The sequence below is a fragment of the Benincasa hispida genome, chromosome 1, assembly GCF_027475165.1.
Source record: "Benincasa hispida cultivar pf3 chromosome 1, pf3_genome.v1.1, whole genome shotgun sequence".
Taxonomy (NCBI): Eukaryota; Viridiplantae; Streptophyta; class Magnoliopsida; order Cucurbitales; family Cucurbitaceae; genus Benincasa; species Benincasa hispida.
The window spans coordinates 23936822-23954558 of NC_143478.1; the positions used below are offsets into that span (position 1 = coordinate 23936822).

At 34.6% G+C, this 17737-nt stretch overlaps 1 protein-coding gene across 1 annotated transcript; it reads left to right on the forward strand.

The window, feature by feature from the left end:
* Nucleotides 1-2116: 2116 nt before the first annotated feature.
* PFD3 (prefoldin 3) lies at nucleotides 2117-14766 on the forward strand. The gene is made up of 6 exons (XM_039046225.2): nucleotides 2117-2392; nucleotides 3032-3089; nucleotides 10859-10936; nucleotides 13048-13167; nucleotides 13276-13377; nucleotides 14230-14766. The coding sequence occupies exons 1-6, from the start codon at nucleotides 2244-2246 to the stop codon at nucleotides 14308-14310; spliced, it is 588 nt and encodes a 195-aa protein (XP_038902153.1). The 5' UTR covers nucleotides 2117-2243; the 3' UTR covers nucleotides 14311-14766.
* The last annotated feature ends 2971 nt before the right edge of the window (nucleotides 14767-17737 follow it).

Genomic DNA, 17737 nt, shown 5'->3' on the forward strand with positions numbered 1-17737 from the left:
TAAAAGATATTGATATCAAACCATTCGAGTCATGCTTAAGTCTATGTTTACTTTATATTTAGACTTATTCACAAATCTACATGTAAGAACAGTGAAATTATGGATAAATGCTAATATATATATATATTTTTAAATATTAAATTACAAGTTTGGTTTCTTTTAACTTTTAAGCATATGTCGAATAGGTCTCTAAACATTCAACTGTGTATCTATTAAGTTTTTAAATTCAAAAGTATAGAATTGATCTCTAATAGACTTTTAATTTTATGTTTAATAGATTCCTAACATATTCTAAATTAATTGATCTACTAGTAGATTAGTAAAATCTTAAAAACGTTGAGTATTGTAATGGCCTATCAAACATAAAGTTTAAAGTTTAACCTACTAAGGTATCGAGAAAAAAAGTTTAACCTATTAAATACAAAGTTTATGGATTTACTAGACACTAAAAAGTGTAGTTACATACAAAATTAAATATTAATAGACTGATTAAATACAAAATTAAAAATTTAAAGACTTATTAAAAAAAAATTAGAATTCAATACTATGTTAAACACATAATTGAAAGTTGAAATGCGACCAAAAAAGGAAAAAAAATCCAACCAATTTGGTTGGATGAATTTGATTAGTTAGTGTCGACCAATATATTTTGATGGACGTTTAAATTTGGAAAATATTTTGATTGAACTAAGTGTTAGTCAATTTTTAGGTTTTGGTTGCTTTAGTCAATCTCTCACTCTATATCCATTCAATTAAAACTCAATTAAATTGACCCTTTACCCCCACGTCATTATATTCCTTTTAGTTTTTAAATTTATGGAACACATCATAGGGACTAAAAGGGTTTGCATAATAGGTCAATTTTGGTATTTACTTTTCAAAATCAAATTTAAGAAATGATTTAGTTTAGTTCCTCAATTAACGCTTCTTCTAATTGTTAATAAACACACATAAGATATATATTTTAAAATTTAAATATATGGGAGCGTAAGCATAATGTTCATACTATTAACCTCGTGGTTTGAGAGAGGGAATCTTTGCCCCGATGTTAATATATAATAATAATAATAATAATAATTTCAATATAAAATATAAAATATAGTTAATTTTAAATAATAAAATAAAAAACGGGGATTTTTTCTCGAGAGACTTGGAGATTCCCCAATCCCGACCCTGACTCCCCAAAACGGGGAATGATGTAGGGATATGGATTAAAAATCCCCATGGAGACGGGGATGGGGAGTGCATCCCCGCCTCGTCCTAGTCCCATTATCATCCCTATTGACACCGATGTCTCTCCTCCCTTTCATCACATTCTTTCTTCTCCTTCAATTGTTTCATGTATTCAATATTATGTCTTTAGTTTTTTTTTTTTTTTTTTTTTTAATTGCAATTAAGTTATTTATCAGCACAAGTTTAACTTACAAAGTCACGAGACCCTTTCAAATCGAGAATAATTCAATCGATTAAGATATATATCATCAATTAGGAAATTAGATGTTTAATTTTTTTCATTACATGTGTTGTTAAACTCAATAATATAGTGTTAACAACAACAATAACAACAATAAAATGTATTTCAACCAATCATTACTCGCATTTTACACTCCATATATATGTGTGTATGAAATGTGAGATAACAACATGAATATAATTCAAATAAAATAGACGTGTACTATCAACTTCAAGATTTGAAAGCCAATCTCTCTTACCACATACTCTAAAAATAAAAATAAAAGAAACTCGAGAGAGTAAAATTCATATTAATCTCATAATAATTTCTAAATTTCTTTGGAAGATATATTTTAAAATTAAGTTGGATATGGAATAGGAAAAAACTAGATTGCATCCAACTAAAAATTGGCAGGTGATAATTTATTTTTTATAATTTTTTTCTTTTGTATATAGAAGAATGAAAGCATGGAACCAGATGCAGCCTGCTCAATGGAATAAACCCGGAAAGCTCAATAGTTTGAGTTATTTCGAGCTCAAAATCCAATCCATTAGGCCTTCAGCCCAAAACCAATAATTTTGTACTGGCAGCCCAAGCCCAGATTTTCGGCCCATTTAAATATTGGGCCAGACATTCAAATCACGGTAATGATCTATGTACGACGTCGTTTCGTCATCATTATTCTCGCTCAACTGCGGCGTTGAATCTCATTTCCCTGTAAACAAACTCAGAGCAATTTACTGGTCGTTTTGATTTTTGTGGAGGTTTTGGGTTTTTCCCCCAATCGGAAATGGCTTCCGCATCGTCTTCTTCTCCTTCCGGCGCCGTCGTCACCGACAGAAGAGGAATTCCGGCAGCTCAGTTCGTGGAGGACGTTCGTACCTATCTCTCTCAATTAGAACTCGATGTTCAATCCGCCCTTGCTTTTCTTCAAGAGCGGTACTCTCCTCGTTTTTTTTCCGGCTTGATTCAAATCTCGAAATGGCGGTGTAGTTCGCGTCTACTTGATGCTTTTGAATCTGTGTTTCGCTTTCTGTAATATGCAGTGATTTGCTGGCATGTGTTGATGTGCTCTTGATTATTGTTTTCTGGTACTTTGAAGTCCTTTTCTAAGTTGTAGGTTGCAATCAAGATATTGAGGAGTCGATATATGTGTTAGTGAACTCGATTTTTTTGTTTATCGATACTAGTCGTTGTATTGCAGCTTTACTTTTATGGAGCCTTACGAGTTTCTAGTGGCTGAGAGTTTATTAGACTTTCTAGAATCTTTTCTTTTGTTGTTTTCTTGGTGTTTAACCAGTTGTTGGGTGATTCACGTTGCGTAATTTGGAGCCCTCTTTTTGAGCTTCTCAACTTCATATCGACTCTATAATCCCTAGTTAGGTCTTAGATTTTTGTTATTGTGCAATTGATGTTAATCTCGAACATTTTCTGCGCTTAAAGTAGCATTTAATCTTGAACACGTAAAAATCGTGTGTTGATTGTAGCGAATGAATATTGCTTTATTCAACTTCTTTCCTACCCCACCCCCCGCGTACAGTTTTGCATTTTATGATCCTCTGCAAATATCTTATGCAGACTTCAGCAATACAAATTAGTTGAGATGAAGCTCCTTGCTCAACAAAGAGACCTGCAGGTTTTCATGTTTTTTTCCCTTTTCTTTTAATTTTTTAATTTTTGGGTACTTGCTTTCTGTTTTTATGGATTTTGGTTGTATATGTTCCTCTTCTATGTAGTTTTGAAATAACGTTGTCAGTTTTCTATTCATCATATTACTAAAATTGAAATTATAGAAACTATCCTTGAACTTTGTATCATTTTAATAATACCCATGAACTTTTAATATTTCCCTTGGCCTTTAAAGAAAAAAGAAGAAAAAAAAAGAAAACCCTTACTGTTATTAGCTAGATGGAAAACTTTTGTTCTTCTTCTTCCTCTCTCTCTTTCTGCAAATTCTTCCTCCATGAAACAAATGGAACACCAGTGCTAGAAGGCTTGGCCGCTTTAATTGTTAAGACAAATACGTAGACAATATGAAACAAAATGGAATTCCTCAACCTAAGCCACCAACATCAACTTCAAGAATCGATTCAAAATTTGGGGTTTTATTTCTAATATCTTTTATCAACTTAGATCAAACAAATCCACCCTCAAATCCGAAGATTAACCAAAATCTCACCATCTGAGGCTGATCAGTCGACTTTTTTTCAGAACACAAACACCAATCATAGATCACATTTGCTCTAATTCCGGAACCAAAGAGATGGCAAAATATAAGACCGTAATTTCTATAAATCTATTATCTGACTTGAAACAAAACAACTGGGAGATGAATTTCTATAAAAGAATTAAAGAATGGCAGATGAAATTCAAGTAGTTAATTGAATCCAATTATGAGTGGTTTGGCGCTTCCATAAGAAACTGCACTAGAAGCGTTCCTCATCCTCAAATTAACCGAGCTCAATGGATCTTGAACCAAACCAAGTTGAACAGTGTTTCAAAGGAATTGGTTATATCCGTTGATTTCAATTCAGGCTCCTAATGGTAGTTTTCATGGGATTTGTGGGAAAGTGCTTCTGGGAAAATAATGGAAGATTTTCCTTATTGGAGTGAAACAAATGGTGGGACCTCCATTGAATATGATGAAGGTGGTTATATCAGTTATATGAATCCCATTATGAGCGGTTGAGCACTTCCATAACAATCTTCACTAGAAGTGTTCCTCTTCCTCGAATTAACCGAGCTCAAGGGATCTTGAAGGAAACCAAGTCGAACGGTACTTTCAAAGGAATTGGTTATATCCGTTGATTTCAATTCAGGCTCCTAACAGTAGGTTTCATGGGATTTGGGGAAAAGTGCTTCTGGGAAACTAATGAAAGATTTTCCTTATTCGTATGGCATTGAATGGTGGGGACCTTGCTCCCAAAAGACTAAAAATCAAAAGAAATTTATAATACCGATTCTACTCCTATTACTACAAAGACATAGCAATAGTGGTAAGCCGGGTCGATCCAAGGGAGGCGCGATCTTTATTTCATTGAGTCAATTTTATAGTTATGGTGGTTTTGGGGGGGGGGGGGGGGGGGTTGTTAAAGGTGTGCAAGAAAAGTAAAGATAAAGCGGGTAAATGTAATTAAGGATCATAGATTTTAGTCTTGGTAGTAAATTGAGTTCCTATACAATTTCCTATCATTGGATTATTTTGATTAACCTCATGATCAATCATGTTTTGCACAACTTGTTTGACTCGACCTAACTAGTCTCTACAATGGCGGACAACTAGCTAGAACCGAATCATGCAAGCGACTTGATTAATAATTAAAACCTCAAACAAAGCTTTAATTAATTTAAATGCAATCAATCCTACAAAATCCTGAGCGGTTATGACGAATCGATTTACTCTTGTATTAAGTCTTAGGTTTCTATCGTGTGGTTAATTAATCGGAAAGCCCAAACTAAATAACCAAGTTCTCTTTGAACCTAATCAAATCATGCATCCTAAGATTCGAGATTAGGCTGTAAACCCTAGTATACAAGATTCAATATTTGCTACTTATCAACTTACGCTAGATGAAGAATGGAGACATCGTGCAAACCTAATATCTTTAGCATACGACATACATTTGATGTAGGGGCGTCAAGCCATCCAAGAAACATACGTCAAAGATTTTAAACGGATTCAAAGAGGCATAAATCAGATCATAATTAACACAAAATAGTCCTCAAAGAATTTACATAGGTCTACTCCCAAGAACAAGAATACTTACCTCAACTTCTCCATAGACAAAGAAAGAAGAGGGAAAGAGCTCCAATCCATGATTACAACCCAAAAACTCTAAGCTAATCCTAAGTTAAGATGCTAAATGAAGCAATATGCAAATTGAAGAGGAGTGGTCAAAAAACAAAATGCTCTCCCCTCTCTCCTCCTTTTCTCCCTTCCCCTGCATCCCCCCTTCCGACCACCCCACCGGAGCCCACCATGCCTTCCTCAGCCTTCCCTCCCTCTGATCGCCTCTCCCTCCCCTCCCCTTCTGTTCTCCCTCCGACTCCCTCCCTTCCCCTGACCTCCTTTCCTCCCTTGTTTCAGCCTTGCTTTCTAGCCTTGGCTTTTAACTCTTGCCATACCAAACCACGCTGGTATTTTAGCTCTACAGTCAGCCCCAGACTCCATGGAGGTGAAGAGTTGCAAAATAGGTGTTCATTTCTTCTGTATGTGGAAAGTGAGCAACAGATTTTTCATAGAAGACTTGAAAAAAGGACAAAAAGTTCTTTTCTCTCTACTAATGGCACAATGGCTAGAGGGTAACTTGAAGAGATTATTGTATGGTTCATCCTTCGAATTTTTCCTCCTTAAAGAAAGGGTTGATCAGTGTGTCATTCGCCTCTCCAAATTCCAGGAAAGTAGGGGCTGGTTCATAGAATGTGCAGTCTGGCCCTCAATGGGAGGAAGGAAAAACATTCACATCCCTTTTGGGGATGGCACCTTAGGCTGGCAAGTATTCAATGATATGGTCAGCGGCTGCCTCAAGAATTCCTCATCAAACTTGTGTTCTTTTGAGAACAAATCCCCCCCTTCAGCTGTAGACAAGCCATCACTGAGCTCCCCTCTTCAGCCGCAGACTTCCCCAAGGAACCAGAGTTCCCCTGTCTCCCCTGTTTCGGTGGTCAAAAAACAGAATAGGCAGCATCAATGGGTGATCAAGCAAGCTGATGTGCTCCAACCTGACTTCTCTAACCTTTGGATTGTCTCACGTCTTTTGAATTCGATAATTGGCTTGATATATGTAAGGCACTCAAAGACCACTTTCAATCTAATGTTATTATCAATCCTCTATTTGCAGAAAATGCCCTGGTAACAATGGATCGAGACTCATTGGATGAACTAGATAATTTCTCAGGCAAGTGGCAGAAATTTGGCTCCTTCCATCTGAAATTCGAAAGATGGAACAACTCCACCCATGGTAGACCAGCTTATGTCAGGGGTTATGGGGGTTGGATCTTTATCAAGAACTTACCCCTCGATTATTGGTGCAAGCGGACTTTTGAGGCCATTGGAAAATACTTTGGGGGATTAGAAAGCATTGCTATGGAAACACTTAATTTGATCAATGTTTCAGAGGCCAAAATTAAAGTAAAGGAGAATCTTTGTGGTTTTATCCTAGCAACAATTGAAATATCAAATGAAAAAAGAGGATCAATCTACTTGAATTTCGGAGATATCTCAATAACCAACCCTCCTAGTAAGGTCAGGGGTGATTTATTTGAATCTGACTTTACAAATCCCATTGATTTAATTCGGATAAATGAAGTTAAATGTGACGAAGGCATTTATTGTGATCCATTAAATTCAAAATTCAACTTCCTACTTCCCTCCAACTACAACATTAAGTTCTCTAGAAGTCCAGGAGTCTTTGTGGATAATAAAGAAAGCAAGATGAGAGAGATTGAATCCAAGGCCAAGAAGTCAAGAGGCCACTCGACCTCTGAGCCGCCCCCCCATTCATACCTCACGCCTCAGCCTTTTGATCTTCCCGAGCAACGACCTTCAGAGCCGTCTGCAGAGGACAAAGATTTAATTAAAGGAATAATTACAGAGGGTCGTGACCCTTCAACTTCCCCTAAAAAAGGCGCCAAAAATGATTTATTGATTGGAAATAAGTCAGAGGGTCGTGACCCTTCAAATTCTTCTCACAAAGGCGCCAAAATTGACTCGGGGAAATCCGGTCCGATCCTTCCTACTCAGAAAGCCGGTTCGTCTCCAACCAAGTTTGAGAAGTCTGTTACTCAAGATTTTATCACAGAGAAGCCGAAGGCCTCGGTCTCTATTCCTTCCTCCCACAGACGACTCCAAAAGGTGAAAAGGATTAAGCCATTCAAGCATCACAATTCTGCAAAAACGAATTCATTTGGGCTGCGACCTTTCCCCAGACACTTCATCAGAAAGCACACATCCTTTCAAAACCCTTAGTCAGCCATCTCCAACCTGGATATTCTTGAAGTAAGTTGTGCTAACCTACAAGCCAATCCTCAAACTTTGAGGCCTGATAGGGAGAGTCCTATCCAACCTTCTCTACACTGCACCCGAAGTGATAAAACCTGTACAGATAGCCAATTTCCCAGCCGTAACAAGTTTATTTTCCCCTCTCCATTCTCCCAAGACTCAGATGATGACTTGTTGGCTAGTGTGAGCAGTGAGGAGTCGGATATTAATGATGTTGAAGATAAAAAAGAACTCGATGACAATCAAGAAGGCATGGACTTCTCCCTAAGTCAGCTCTTCCTCCTCCCGGATGAACATTCACAGGTTAGTGAAAGCATTTTCCCGACCCCCCCTCTAAATTTGTCAGTTGTACCACAGACCCTACATTCCATTATAAAAGAGTGTGATTTCATCTTAGCTTGATCAAAGGGAAAAGTGTTGAAGAATCCTCGGTGGGCCTTAATGAAGATAGTTACTTGAAACACAAGAGGTTTAGGGGATTCCTCAAAAAGATTGCTTCTAAAAAGATTCCTCCCCACTTACTACATGTCTTCCTTCTTGATTCCTAATAAACTGTTGCATATCTTAGAAAGAATATTGATGTTTGGATGGGCAATCTTCCACTTTCATCCAAATTTTCCATATTATTTAGACTGGCCACTCATCCAAACGGCTCTGTGAGAGAGCATTGGGATCACACCACAAACTCTTGGAGCATCTCTTTTAGGAAGTACTTAAAAGATGAAGAGATTACTGAATTTCAAGATTTGTTAAGTCTCATTTCTAACCTAAAGGTGCAAGATCGCCCGGACTCAAAGGTTTGGTCTTTGGAACCCAATGGAGCCTTCTCGGTTAAATCCTTAACCAACTTCCTTCGCAAAGCCCTCCGAATTGATCCTCAACTTTATGAAGCTCTTTGGAAATCAAAAAGTCCAAGGAGAGTAAACATAGTCCTTTGGATCCCTAAACTGCTCAAGTGTGCTGCAAAAGAAGCTTGCCTCCCACTACCTCTCCTCCAATATGTGTGTTTTGTGTAAGAAGAATGGGGAAGACCAACAACACCTATTTGTTTACCTGCTTTTATGCACAAAGTTGCTGGTTTTCGCTCTTCAATATCTTCAATTTGAGCTGGTCCTTTGGAGTAGATTTTAGCCTAAATGTGCAGCAGCTGTTGATAGGGCTGGCTGTCAAGAAATCGCACCAGATTCTATGGGTCAATGCTGTCAAGGCTGTGTTAATTGAATTATGGTTTGAACGGAACCAAAGAGTCTTCCAAGACAAGGAAACCCCGTGGTTCTCAAGATTTGAAGCTGCCAAGTTGAAAGCCTCTCTTTGTGCTCCCTCTCAAAATCCTTTGCAACATACTCTAGCCAGGAAATCAGTCTAAATTGGCATTCATTCCTTTCTCCAGCTTTCTGAAGTTCTCATTGCTTTGTTTTTAGTTGTCTTTTGTTGTCTCTTGTTACGATTTTCCAGTTTCTCTCGTTATCATTTCAAGTATTGTTTCCCATTGTATCGCTTAATTTAAAGGCTTTTCTAGAGTTAGGATGTGATGAGGGGTGTTAAGGGGGTGTCAACCTAGTTGAGATGCCCGGGTGCACCTGCTGATCCTTATGAATTCCTTGTAAATTGAGCATTAGTCTCACTTCATTTTCTTAATGAATAAAGAGACTTGTTTCCTTTTTTTTAAAAAAAAGATGCTAAATGAAGCAGGAAGTAGAAGGAAATTTTGTCTCTCCTCGGCCTCCATCGATTTTAGCATTATTATTCCATGCAAAACCCCAAAAAATGAAGAGATATATATAGAGGTTAGCCGAGCGTCGTGGTGCTGCTGTCGAGCCCAGCTACGCTCTGGCCTTTGATGCCGTAGGCCTGCCTCGCACACAGCATCGCCCATTGTTGTGCCCCATCCTTTCATGCCCCGTGTGTGCGTTGCGTGCTTCCGTCAAAATCTGGAGCACTGCAGCGCTCCCTCATTCACATGCTTCTGCCTTTGCGCGCAGCGCAGGGTGCCGAGCAAGAGTAGTCTTGCACTCCCTCTAGGGGCATTTTCGTAATTTCGCTCCCTTGAAGCTTCGGGTGCCTGATTTCACATCCGATAGCTCCAAATATACCCCGAACAGCATGTACACTCTAAAATGAATGATTTGTTCAAATTCCACAAAAATGTATATTTTTAATCATTTAAAACATAACAAGCAAAGGAAACTAAGAATGTAAAAATAGCTCTTTCCGAGAGCTATCAGACTGAAGATGATGAAGGATTGACTATTGAGATTGAGATTTGAAGTGGTTGAGGAGAGGGGAATATGAATCTGAATGTTGGGTAGTTGGGGAGATATTATTGATTTATTTATTTTATTTAATGGTAATTAAAGTGGAATTCTGATCTGAAATTTTAGTGAAGTTGGGAATTTGGATGAGGGAAGTCCAAAGTGGGAAAATTTTGGTCGAAGGGAAGAGAAAGAAGGAGATTTTTTGAACCCAGGGTTTTGATTTTTGGAGCCAAAAGAATAGAACCCTTGATTGTTCTCATAAAAAAAAGAATTGAACCCTGGATTGTGAAGTGAACCATGAAGTTGGGAATTTGGATGAGGGAAGTCCAAAGTGTGAAAATTTTAGTCGGAAGGGAAGAGAAAGAGGGAGATTTTTTGAACCCAGGGTTTTTGATTTTTTTGGAGCCAAAAGAATAGAACCCTTGATTGTTCTCATAAAAAAAATAATTGAACCCTGGATTGTGAAGTGAACCATGAAGTTGGGAATTTGGATGAGGGAAGTCCAAAGTGAAAATTTTAGTCGGAAGGGAAGAGAGAGGGAGATTTTTTGAACCCAGGATTTTGGTTTTTGGAGCTAAAAGAATAGAACCCTCGATTGTTCTCATCAAAAAAAGAATTGAACCCTGGATTGTGAAGTGAACCATGAAGTTGAAATGAAGGTCAAAGTTCATGGGTATTTTCTATAATTTAGTCCATTATTCAATCTAATCAGGGTATAAGTTAAACAATAAATGGTATTAGGCATCAAGATTATTCTAAACAAAGGAGGATGGAGTTTGAGAAATTACAAGTTCTTTTATGATCATTGGCAGAGAACACGATTACATTTGTGAGCCCTGAAATTAGATTATTAATATCCAATAATATCTGGGCTAATCTAAGGTACATGTACGTCTTGTGTGTGTAGCTGTTATGTGTTTGATTTAATGAAGTAGTTATGTGCCTTAGCCTTAGGCTCTTAGCATTATAGTTAGGCAAATTCCTTAGAATAACTGGGACTCAATCTTAGAAAATGTGTAGCTTGTATTTGATTATATGGTCAAGGCAATATTTAATTTGTAGCTACTTAGTCTTATGTAATCATAAATTAATATTGCTCGTGGCCTAACTGTCATCCTTTGTTGTTACCCTTCGATCCTTTTTTGTTAGGCAAAGATCCCAGACATAAAGAAGTGTTTGGATATAGTTGCTACTTTACAAGCAAAGAAGGATGCAGCAACTGGTGAGGTTCGTCCTTTTGTCTTCGATAGCTTTGGTTATTTATACCATGTCATAGATGTGTGGTTTTCAAATTGAGTAAATGAATTGCATTATAATGTTATTTCATATTGTTTTTTTTTTCCATTTAGCATTAGTCTCTTTTCATTTCATCAATGAAAAGTTGTCTTTTGTTCAAAATAATATTAATAATAATACTATTATTATCTCACATTAAAATTTATTTTTGAAGCGACAATTTAAAATAATTTCCTATGGGTGCTTGCTTTCCTGAAGGGAGATGCATGTGCCAATTTTTTTACCTCAACTTATTTTTTAAAGACATAAATATAATTGCCTAAAAAGCTATATAGACTGGAAAAAAAGTCAATTTATATCCTTAAAGGCCACGTTTGGTAACCGTTTTGTTTTTTGTTTTTGGTTTTTAAAAATTAAAGTCTATTTCCTCCCAATTTCTTACCATGATTTGCATCTTTCTTAAGTTCAATGGTGAATTCTTACCAAATTCCAAATTCCAAAAATAAATTTTTAAAGGCTACTTTTTTTAGTTTTTAAATTTTGGCATGTTTTTTAAACCATTGGTAAAAAGTCGATAAAAAAGTAAGAAATTTGGAGGTGGAAGTAGTGTCTATAGACTTAATTTTGAAAAACAAGAACTCAAAAACCAAGTGGTTACCAAACGGGACCTAAACGTTTGGGGTTGTATCAATTAAAACCTTGAACTTTCGTAAGTGTATTAATTTACACTCTCCTCCAAATTCTATTTGGAAAACATTGTGTAAGACTTATAAATGTATTAATTAAATTCCTAAATTGTCACGATTAGATTAATTTAGACTATTTATTAAGATTATGATTGAAAATCATCCATGCATTAATTCTTACACGTGTGTAGACTTTTTCAAGTATCGGACTAACAAAATGCACAATTAGAATTGATACTAGAAGGATTTTCTTAAGAAATTCTAATTGGGAGTCTAAATTGATTTGTGTATGAAAAGTCTAGGGATTTAAATTATTTAATCGAAAAAATTATAACTCTCCCACGATGTTTATCCAAAAAAAAAAATGTAATGAAGGGTGTATGTTGGTACACTTATGATTGTTTAGGATTTAAATTAATATAATTATTAGTTTAGGGTTTCAATTGATACAACTTTCAAAATTTATATGTTGGTATACTTATGATTGTTTAGGATTTAAATTAATACAATTATTAGTTTAGGATTTTAATTGATACAACATTCAAATTCAAGGGTATAAATTGATATTTGTGTTTATCATTTTTTTCCCTCTTCACAACGGATCTAAAAGCCTATATCTTCAAACATTCTCTTTAACATGCATTCTCTTCTTAATTTTCCATAATCCTATTTTCTTACACATTCAAATTTTTATTTATGTTTATCTATCATGCACCTGACTAAAACAAAGGGTCCTGTTTTTATCTTTCTTCTGCCTTTGCAATCAAGGCCCAAACAGTTCCTGCAATTTTATGTGCCTAAAGTTTTTAAAACATTATTTGCAATTTGATATTCAACTTCTAATTCTATACCATTTGCTCCCATTGGATATGCTACTCTTTCTTCTTTTTTTTTTTTTTCCCTCTTCTAATCTTTTTTTTTTTTTTTTTTTTTTTTAATGAAAAAACCAACTTTTTTGAGTGCTACTCCCGTATGATTTCCTGCTGAAAAAGATGAATAGAGAGAGGAAAGGAAAAAAAGAAGCTAGTTGCACAAGTTATATTAATCTATTATACTCTGGATAACCGTTATTTTATTGTATATTCATCCAACTTTTTCAATGAAATTGTAGTTTATACGCAGTGCTCAGAATTTGAGATGATAAAATTGAAGATCACAGGCTATAACATAAGAATCTGATAGGCCTGATTACTGGACGATTATTAATTGCTAAAATAAAAGTATAGAACTATGGTTTGCCGTTGAATAGCCTTAGCTAGCAGGTGGCTTGGGGATTTGTTGTTATGCTCTCAGAGTATAAGCTTCAACTTTTAAAGTTCTAGGCAGCATCGAGTTTTGGGATTCCCTTTTTTTTTTTTGTACCAGCTTAAACTAGAATTTTCTCGAGATCTGTTTATCTTTTGCTATCATGCACAGCCACTTGTAGCAGATTTTGAGATCTCTGAAGGCATATATTCTCGAGCTCGCATCGAGGAAACTGAATCAGTTTGTCTGTGGCTTGGTGCAAATGTCATGCTGGATTATTCATGTGAAGAGGTTACAGATAATTATAAAGAAAATTCCCTTCAAGTATTTTCTCCATTTCTTATCCAATTTTGGAATAAAGGACACTAGTTATGGCTGTTTTCACGTTTGCTGGTGCAGGCGACAGCCCTCCTACAGAAGAATCTGGATAATGCTAAAGCAAGCTTAGAAGTTCTTGTTGCCGATCTACAGTTTTTGAGGGACCAGGTGACAATAACTCAGGTTAGCACCCCTTTCTATTGCAAACTAGTCGGCGGGTGAAAATTTTCTGCTGGGGAAGTCGTAATACTGTGAAAGCTTCCTTTTGAAAGATAAGGCAGTATAAACCATTGGAAATGAATGTGAATTAGGAAGACATTCATATATCTTAGACTTATTTGGTAACCACTTGGTTTTGAGTTTTTGAAAATTGTGTTTGTTTTCACTCAAATTCTTACCATGGTTTTCATCTTTCTTATGTAAAGGAGTTGAATTCTTAGCCAAATTTCAAAAACAAAACAAGTTCTTAAAAACGGCATGTTTTAAGTTTTCAAAACTTGACTTAGTTTTTTGAAATATTGGTAGAAAGTAGATAACAAAAGAAAGAAACTTGATGGTGAGAGAGATGTTTATAGGCTTAATTTTCAAAAATAAAAAAAAAAACCAAATGATTACTAAATGAAGTTTTAGTTTTTTCTGATTTGGATGCCATATTATCCGAGACTCGATATTGTCTCAATTCTTAACCTTTTGTTGTAGGTAGCCAATCATACTAAATAATTTTAAGATAAAATATATTCATATGGAGCTAAGGGACGATCATACTTGAATAGGATCTGTTCTATAGGTTGTACAATTGTTTTCTTGAATTTATATCAAGCTAAAGAGTTAAACTACAAGTTTAATCTCCAAACTGTCTACTGTCTAAAAGGTTTTAACGTTTAATATGTGTATAATAAGTCTTTCACTACTCTTTCTGATACAATCCACAATGAACACAACTTTCAAGTACATATTATATAGGTAATTGTTGTTGATAATGAGGTGTGTCATGTTTAATGAATCATTAGTTTGTTACAATTCTGTCGTAAGCAGGTGACGATAGCCCGTGTTTACAACTGGGACGTTCATCAGCGTCGAGTTCAGCTAGCTGGCAGCAGTGTAGAAGACTCATAAGGTTTTCATGGCCAGCCCTAAAAAAATTCCATTGTTGGCAGAGAATCCATTTCCTGATTGGCAGTTCCATCTTGATCCATACCTTTTGAATTTAGGCCGTTCAAATTTTCCATTTGGTTGTCATTGTCAAAAAAAATTTGAACCTTTTCATTCGTGGGTTCTGATCACACCTACACTTTGAGATAATACTCCCCATAACCAACAAAAAAAAGCCATTGTAGAAGAGAAGCGATGCCTATATCTAGGATGAGTTTTTTTTAAAATTTTTTTTTTAATATATATATTAGGAAGCTTTTTTGTGCCTTGCCTGTCCTGTTACAGTTGTTAGATTCTATTGCTTTAAGTTTCAGGATGATGGGTGTCCCGGTTGCGTCCCTTGGTTTAGGGACTTCATAACTTTCTGTGTATGTTGAAATTGTTAAAATCATTTTTGTGGTATTCTAAGTTACTTTAAAATAAGGAGTCAAAATCAATTTAATTTACACAAAAAATAACAGTAAATTGATTATGAATGAGGAAAGACATGATTAGAAGTGATTTAGTCCTCAAATATGTCATAATAAGATGTGCTTTTGTGTGGGGTAAAAATCTGATTGTTCATTGAAAAAGTAGCATGGTTGGTTGAATTACAATATTACTTGGTAAAATATGTAATTCATAATGTACTTTTAAATATTGATATCCCACGCACACACACATTTTGATATACTGTCTTAGAAGCAATGAATATGATCCTTTTCATGGATCCTCCAATTTTGTCTACTTCTCTGCCTTTTTTTCCCCCCTTTCCGTTTTCCCTTTTTGTTCTGTTTTTTTTTTTTCTTCCTTTTGACTATTGTTTTTATTACAATTACCAAATTAGCCAATAATCCTAATAAATATCTGTGCATACTATATAGCTTCTTTTATTTAAAAAATATGAGATTGGTGAGATTTGAATTTTTAACCTTTTAATCTATGGTACATGTCTTAACTAGTTGACATTTGCGCATTTTTATCTATGGTTTAGTTATTAAATATAAAACTGGTATAAATAAACATTTTAGCATACTGTATTTTTCAAAATTTAGAGAATTCAAAACACTAAACTTATAGTTAGATCTCCTCAAACGGAAACGACGGGTTATCCTTTTCCTGTTATATTGAGATGTAAATCAAGGATCCAAACAAAAATTTGAAATTTAAAATTGAAAGATCAAATGTGAGTGTTGGAACAAGGGAAGAAGAGAAGAGAATGAAGTGAGATAAAGATATCTGAACAATAGTGGATTGGTGATGTAAGTCCAATTAAATTAAGGTTTAAATACTACTTCGGTCGTTGTACTTTTGATTTTTGTTCATTTTGGTTCTGTATTTTTAAAATATTTATTTTAATTCTTATACTCTTAATTTTGGTTCATTTTAGTTCATATTTTAAAAAAATGACCATTTTGTTTCTTGAACTTTCAAAAAATGATTGATTTGCTCCCTTAAAATGGCAGTAAAAATAAAAATAAAAAGACCAAAATGGTCACTTTTTGGAAGTACAATACTAAAACGAACATTTTAAAAATACATGGACCAAAATGAACAAAAGTTAAAAGTAAAGGAATTAAAATAAATATTTTGAAAGTAAAGAGACGAAAATGAACAAAAATCAAAAGTACAAGGATCAAAGTAGCATTTAAACCGAATAAAAAATTGATTTAAGGGTTCCTAAAAAGGGTTGTAAGATCTGGAAGCTAATGGCAATGTTATGTGTTGTTTTATGTATGATGGTTGATGGGTCAGTGTGAAAATTATTCAACTTTTTGACACCTTAGAAGCAGATCGTCTTAAAATCATCAACAAACCCAAAAGAAAAAAAAATGATTCCACTTTTGAAATCTAAAGTTTATATTAATTCATTCTTCTTTTACCTTGTTTTTTTTGTAATTATGATTTTCGCGTTGAACAGTGTGATTGAATATGCAATTCGGCAGGGTTTGTTTTCAGACGAGGAGAACTAAAAAGAGGATTTGTGTTGGAATTATTCAAACTAGCTTAAACTTGTGTTCATGTTTGTTAAAAAAGTATAAAGAAGTGGTAAAGAAGTTGCCTTACTTTTTCTTTCTTTCTTTTTTTTTTGAAGAGATGTACATGACAAAGAGTGAGTGATGTTGTTTAGTCGAAAATTGAACTAGAAGGAATTTAATAAATCATGAAATTGATATTCTTTTAGTTATTGGACCGATGGATTTAAGAACTCTTTTGGCCAAATAATCTTACATCAGTAACCACTTCACTCCTTATTTAATGGACTAAACATATCTTTACACGGTGTTTACCTAAAGAGTTGAGTGGAAGGAGTGCAGTTGTTAACTCGATTCCTTGTTCTATCCAAATAGAAACTATCAATTTTATTTTATTAACTCCTTACATTGTGAGTTTTACGATTTCGCAACTTTTTTGACTTAACAATCCACTTTTTGCTCCAAATGCTTTGTTAACCATTTGGACTTGTACTATGACCAAGTTCTTTTTTCTTCTTCTTCTTTTTTATTTTTTTTGGGATTCAATATAGATATTTCTTTTTCAAACCATTGAAATTTACTTTTCCTTTGTGTGTTGGTGTTTCTAGGGGAAAGAAAAAGACCTTGAGAAGGAAAACCTGGGTTTGTGGACAAAACCCATTGTAAATAAATGGACCTTTTTCTTTTCAGATAGGTAGAGAGAGTTCTTTTTTCTTTTTGGGAAAGAGAGGAGAGACTTCTTTTTCAGAAACAGAGTTTTAAGTTCTTTTCTAAAAGATAGGGAAAGAGATTTCTCTTATGTGAGTCAAGAAAGCAGTGTAAGTGAGTTCTTACCATGGTTGCTTTTTAGAATATTATATTAATTACATTCACAAAATTTTAGTTACAACAAACTAACCATAGCTCAACTAATTAACACACATATTTTCGATCTAGAGGTTAGAGTTTTGAATTATTATCTCCATACGTTGTTTAATTAAAAAAAAAAAAAAAATTCTAGAACCGGCCATGATGCTATTATTATTATTATTCTTTTTAGATATGTGTTACTGAATGTGGAAATCGAGATGAATGAATCAACGAATCTCTTGTGATGTGAAAAAAAATGAAATGTATTAAAAGATAATTATTAATGTGGACATAATATTAATAAGATTTAAATCTTCTTTTGATCCTTAAACTTCCATGTTTATTCCATTTTGGTTTAGATTTCCATGTTTGTTCTATATTGATCTTTGAATTTTTCCTATAATTCTATTTTAGTACTTGGACTTTTTAAAAAACCACCATTTTGGTTTTGGTTACGTTTCCTTTTTTTAATATAATGTTTCGCTTGCATATACGTGTGTCTAATTTATGTGACTTGCAATCACACTCATATTAACATTATTGCACATACCTAATGGTAAGGTATATCATCATTTTGTTAAAAAAAA

Coding starts and splice junctions, on each gene's coding strand:
- PFD3 (XM_039046225.2), top strand. CDS start 2,244: ATGGCTTCCGCATCGTCTTCTTCTCCTTCCGGCGCCGTCGTCACCGAC. Junction 2,393..3,031: donor CTTGCTTTTCTTCAAGAGCG/GTACTCTCCTCG, acceptor TATCTTATGCAG/ACTTCAGCAATACAAATTAG. Junction 13,378..14,229: donor ACCAGGTGACAATAACTCAG/GTTAGCACCCCT, acceptor TGTCGTAAGCAG/GTGACGATAGCCCGTGTTTA.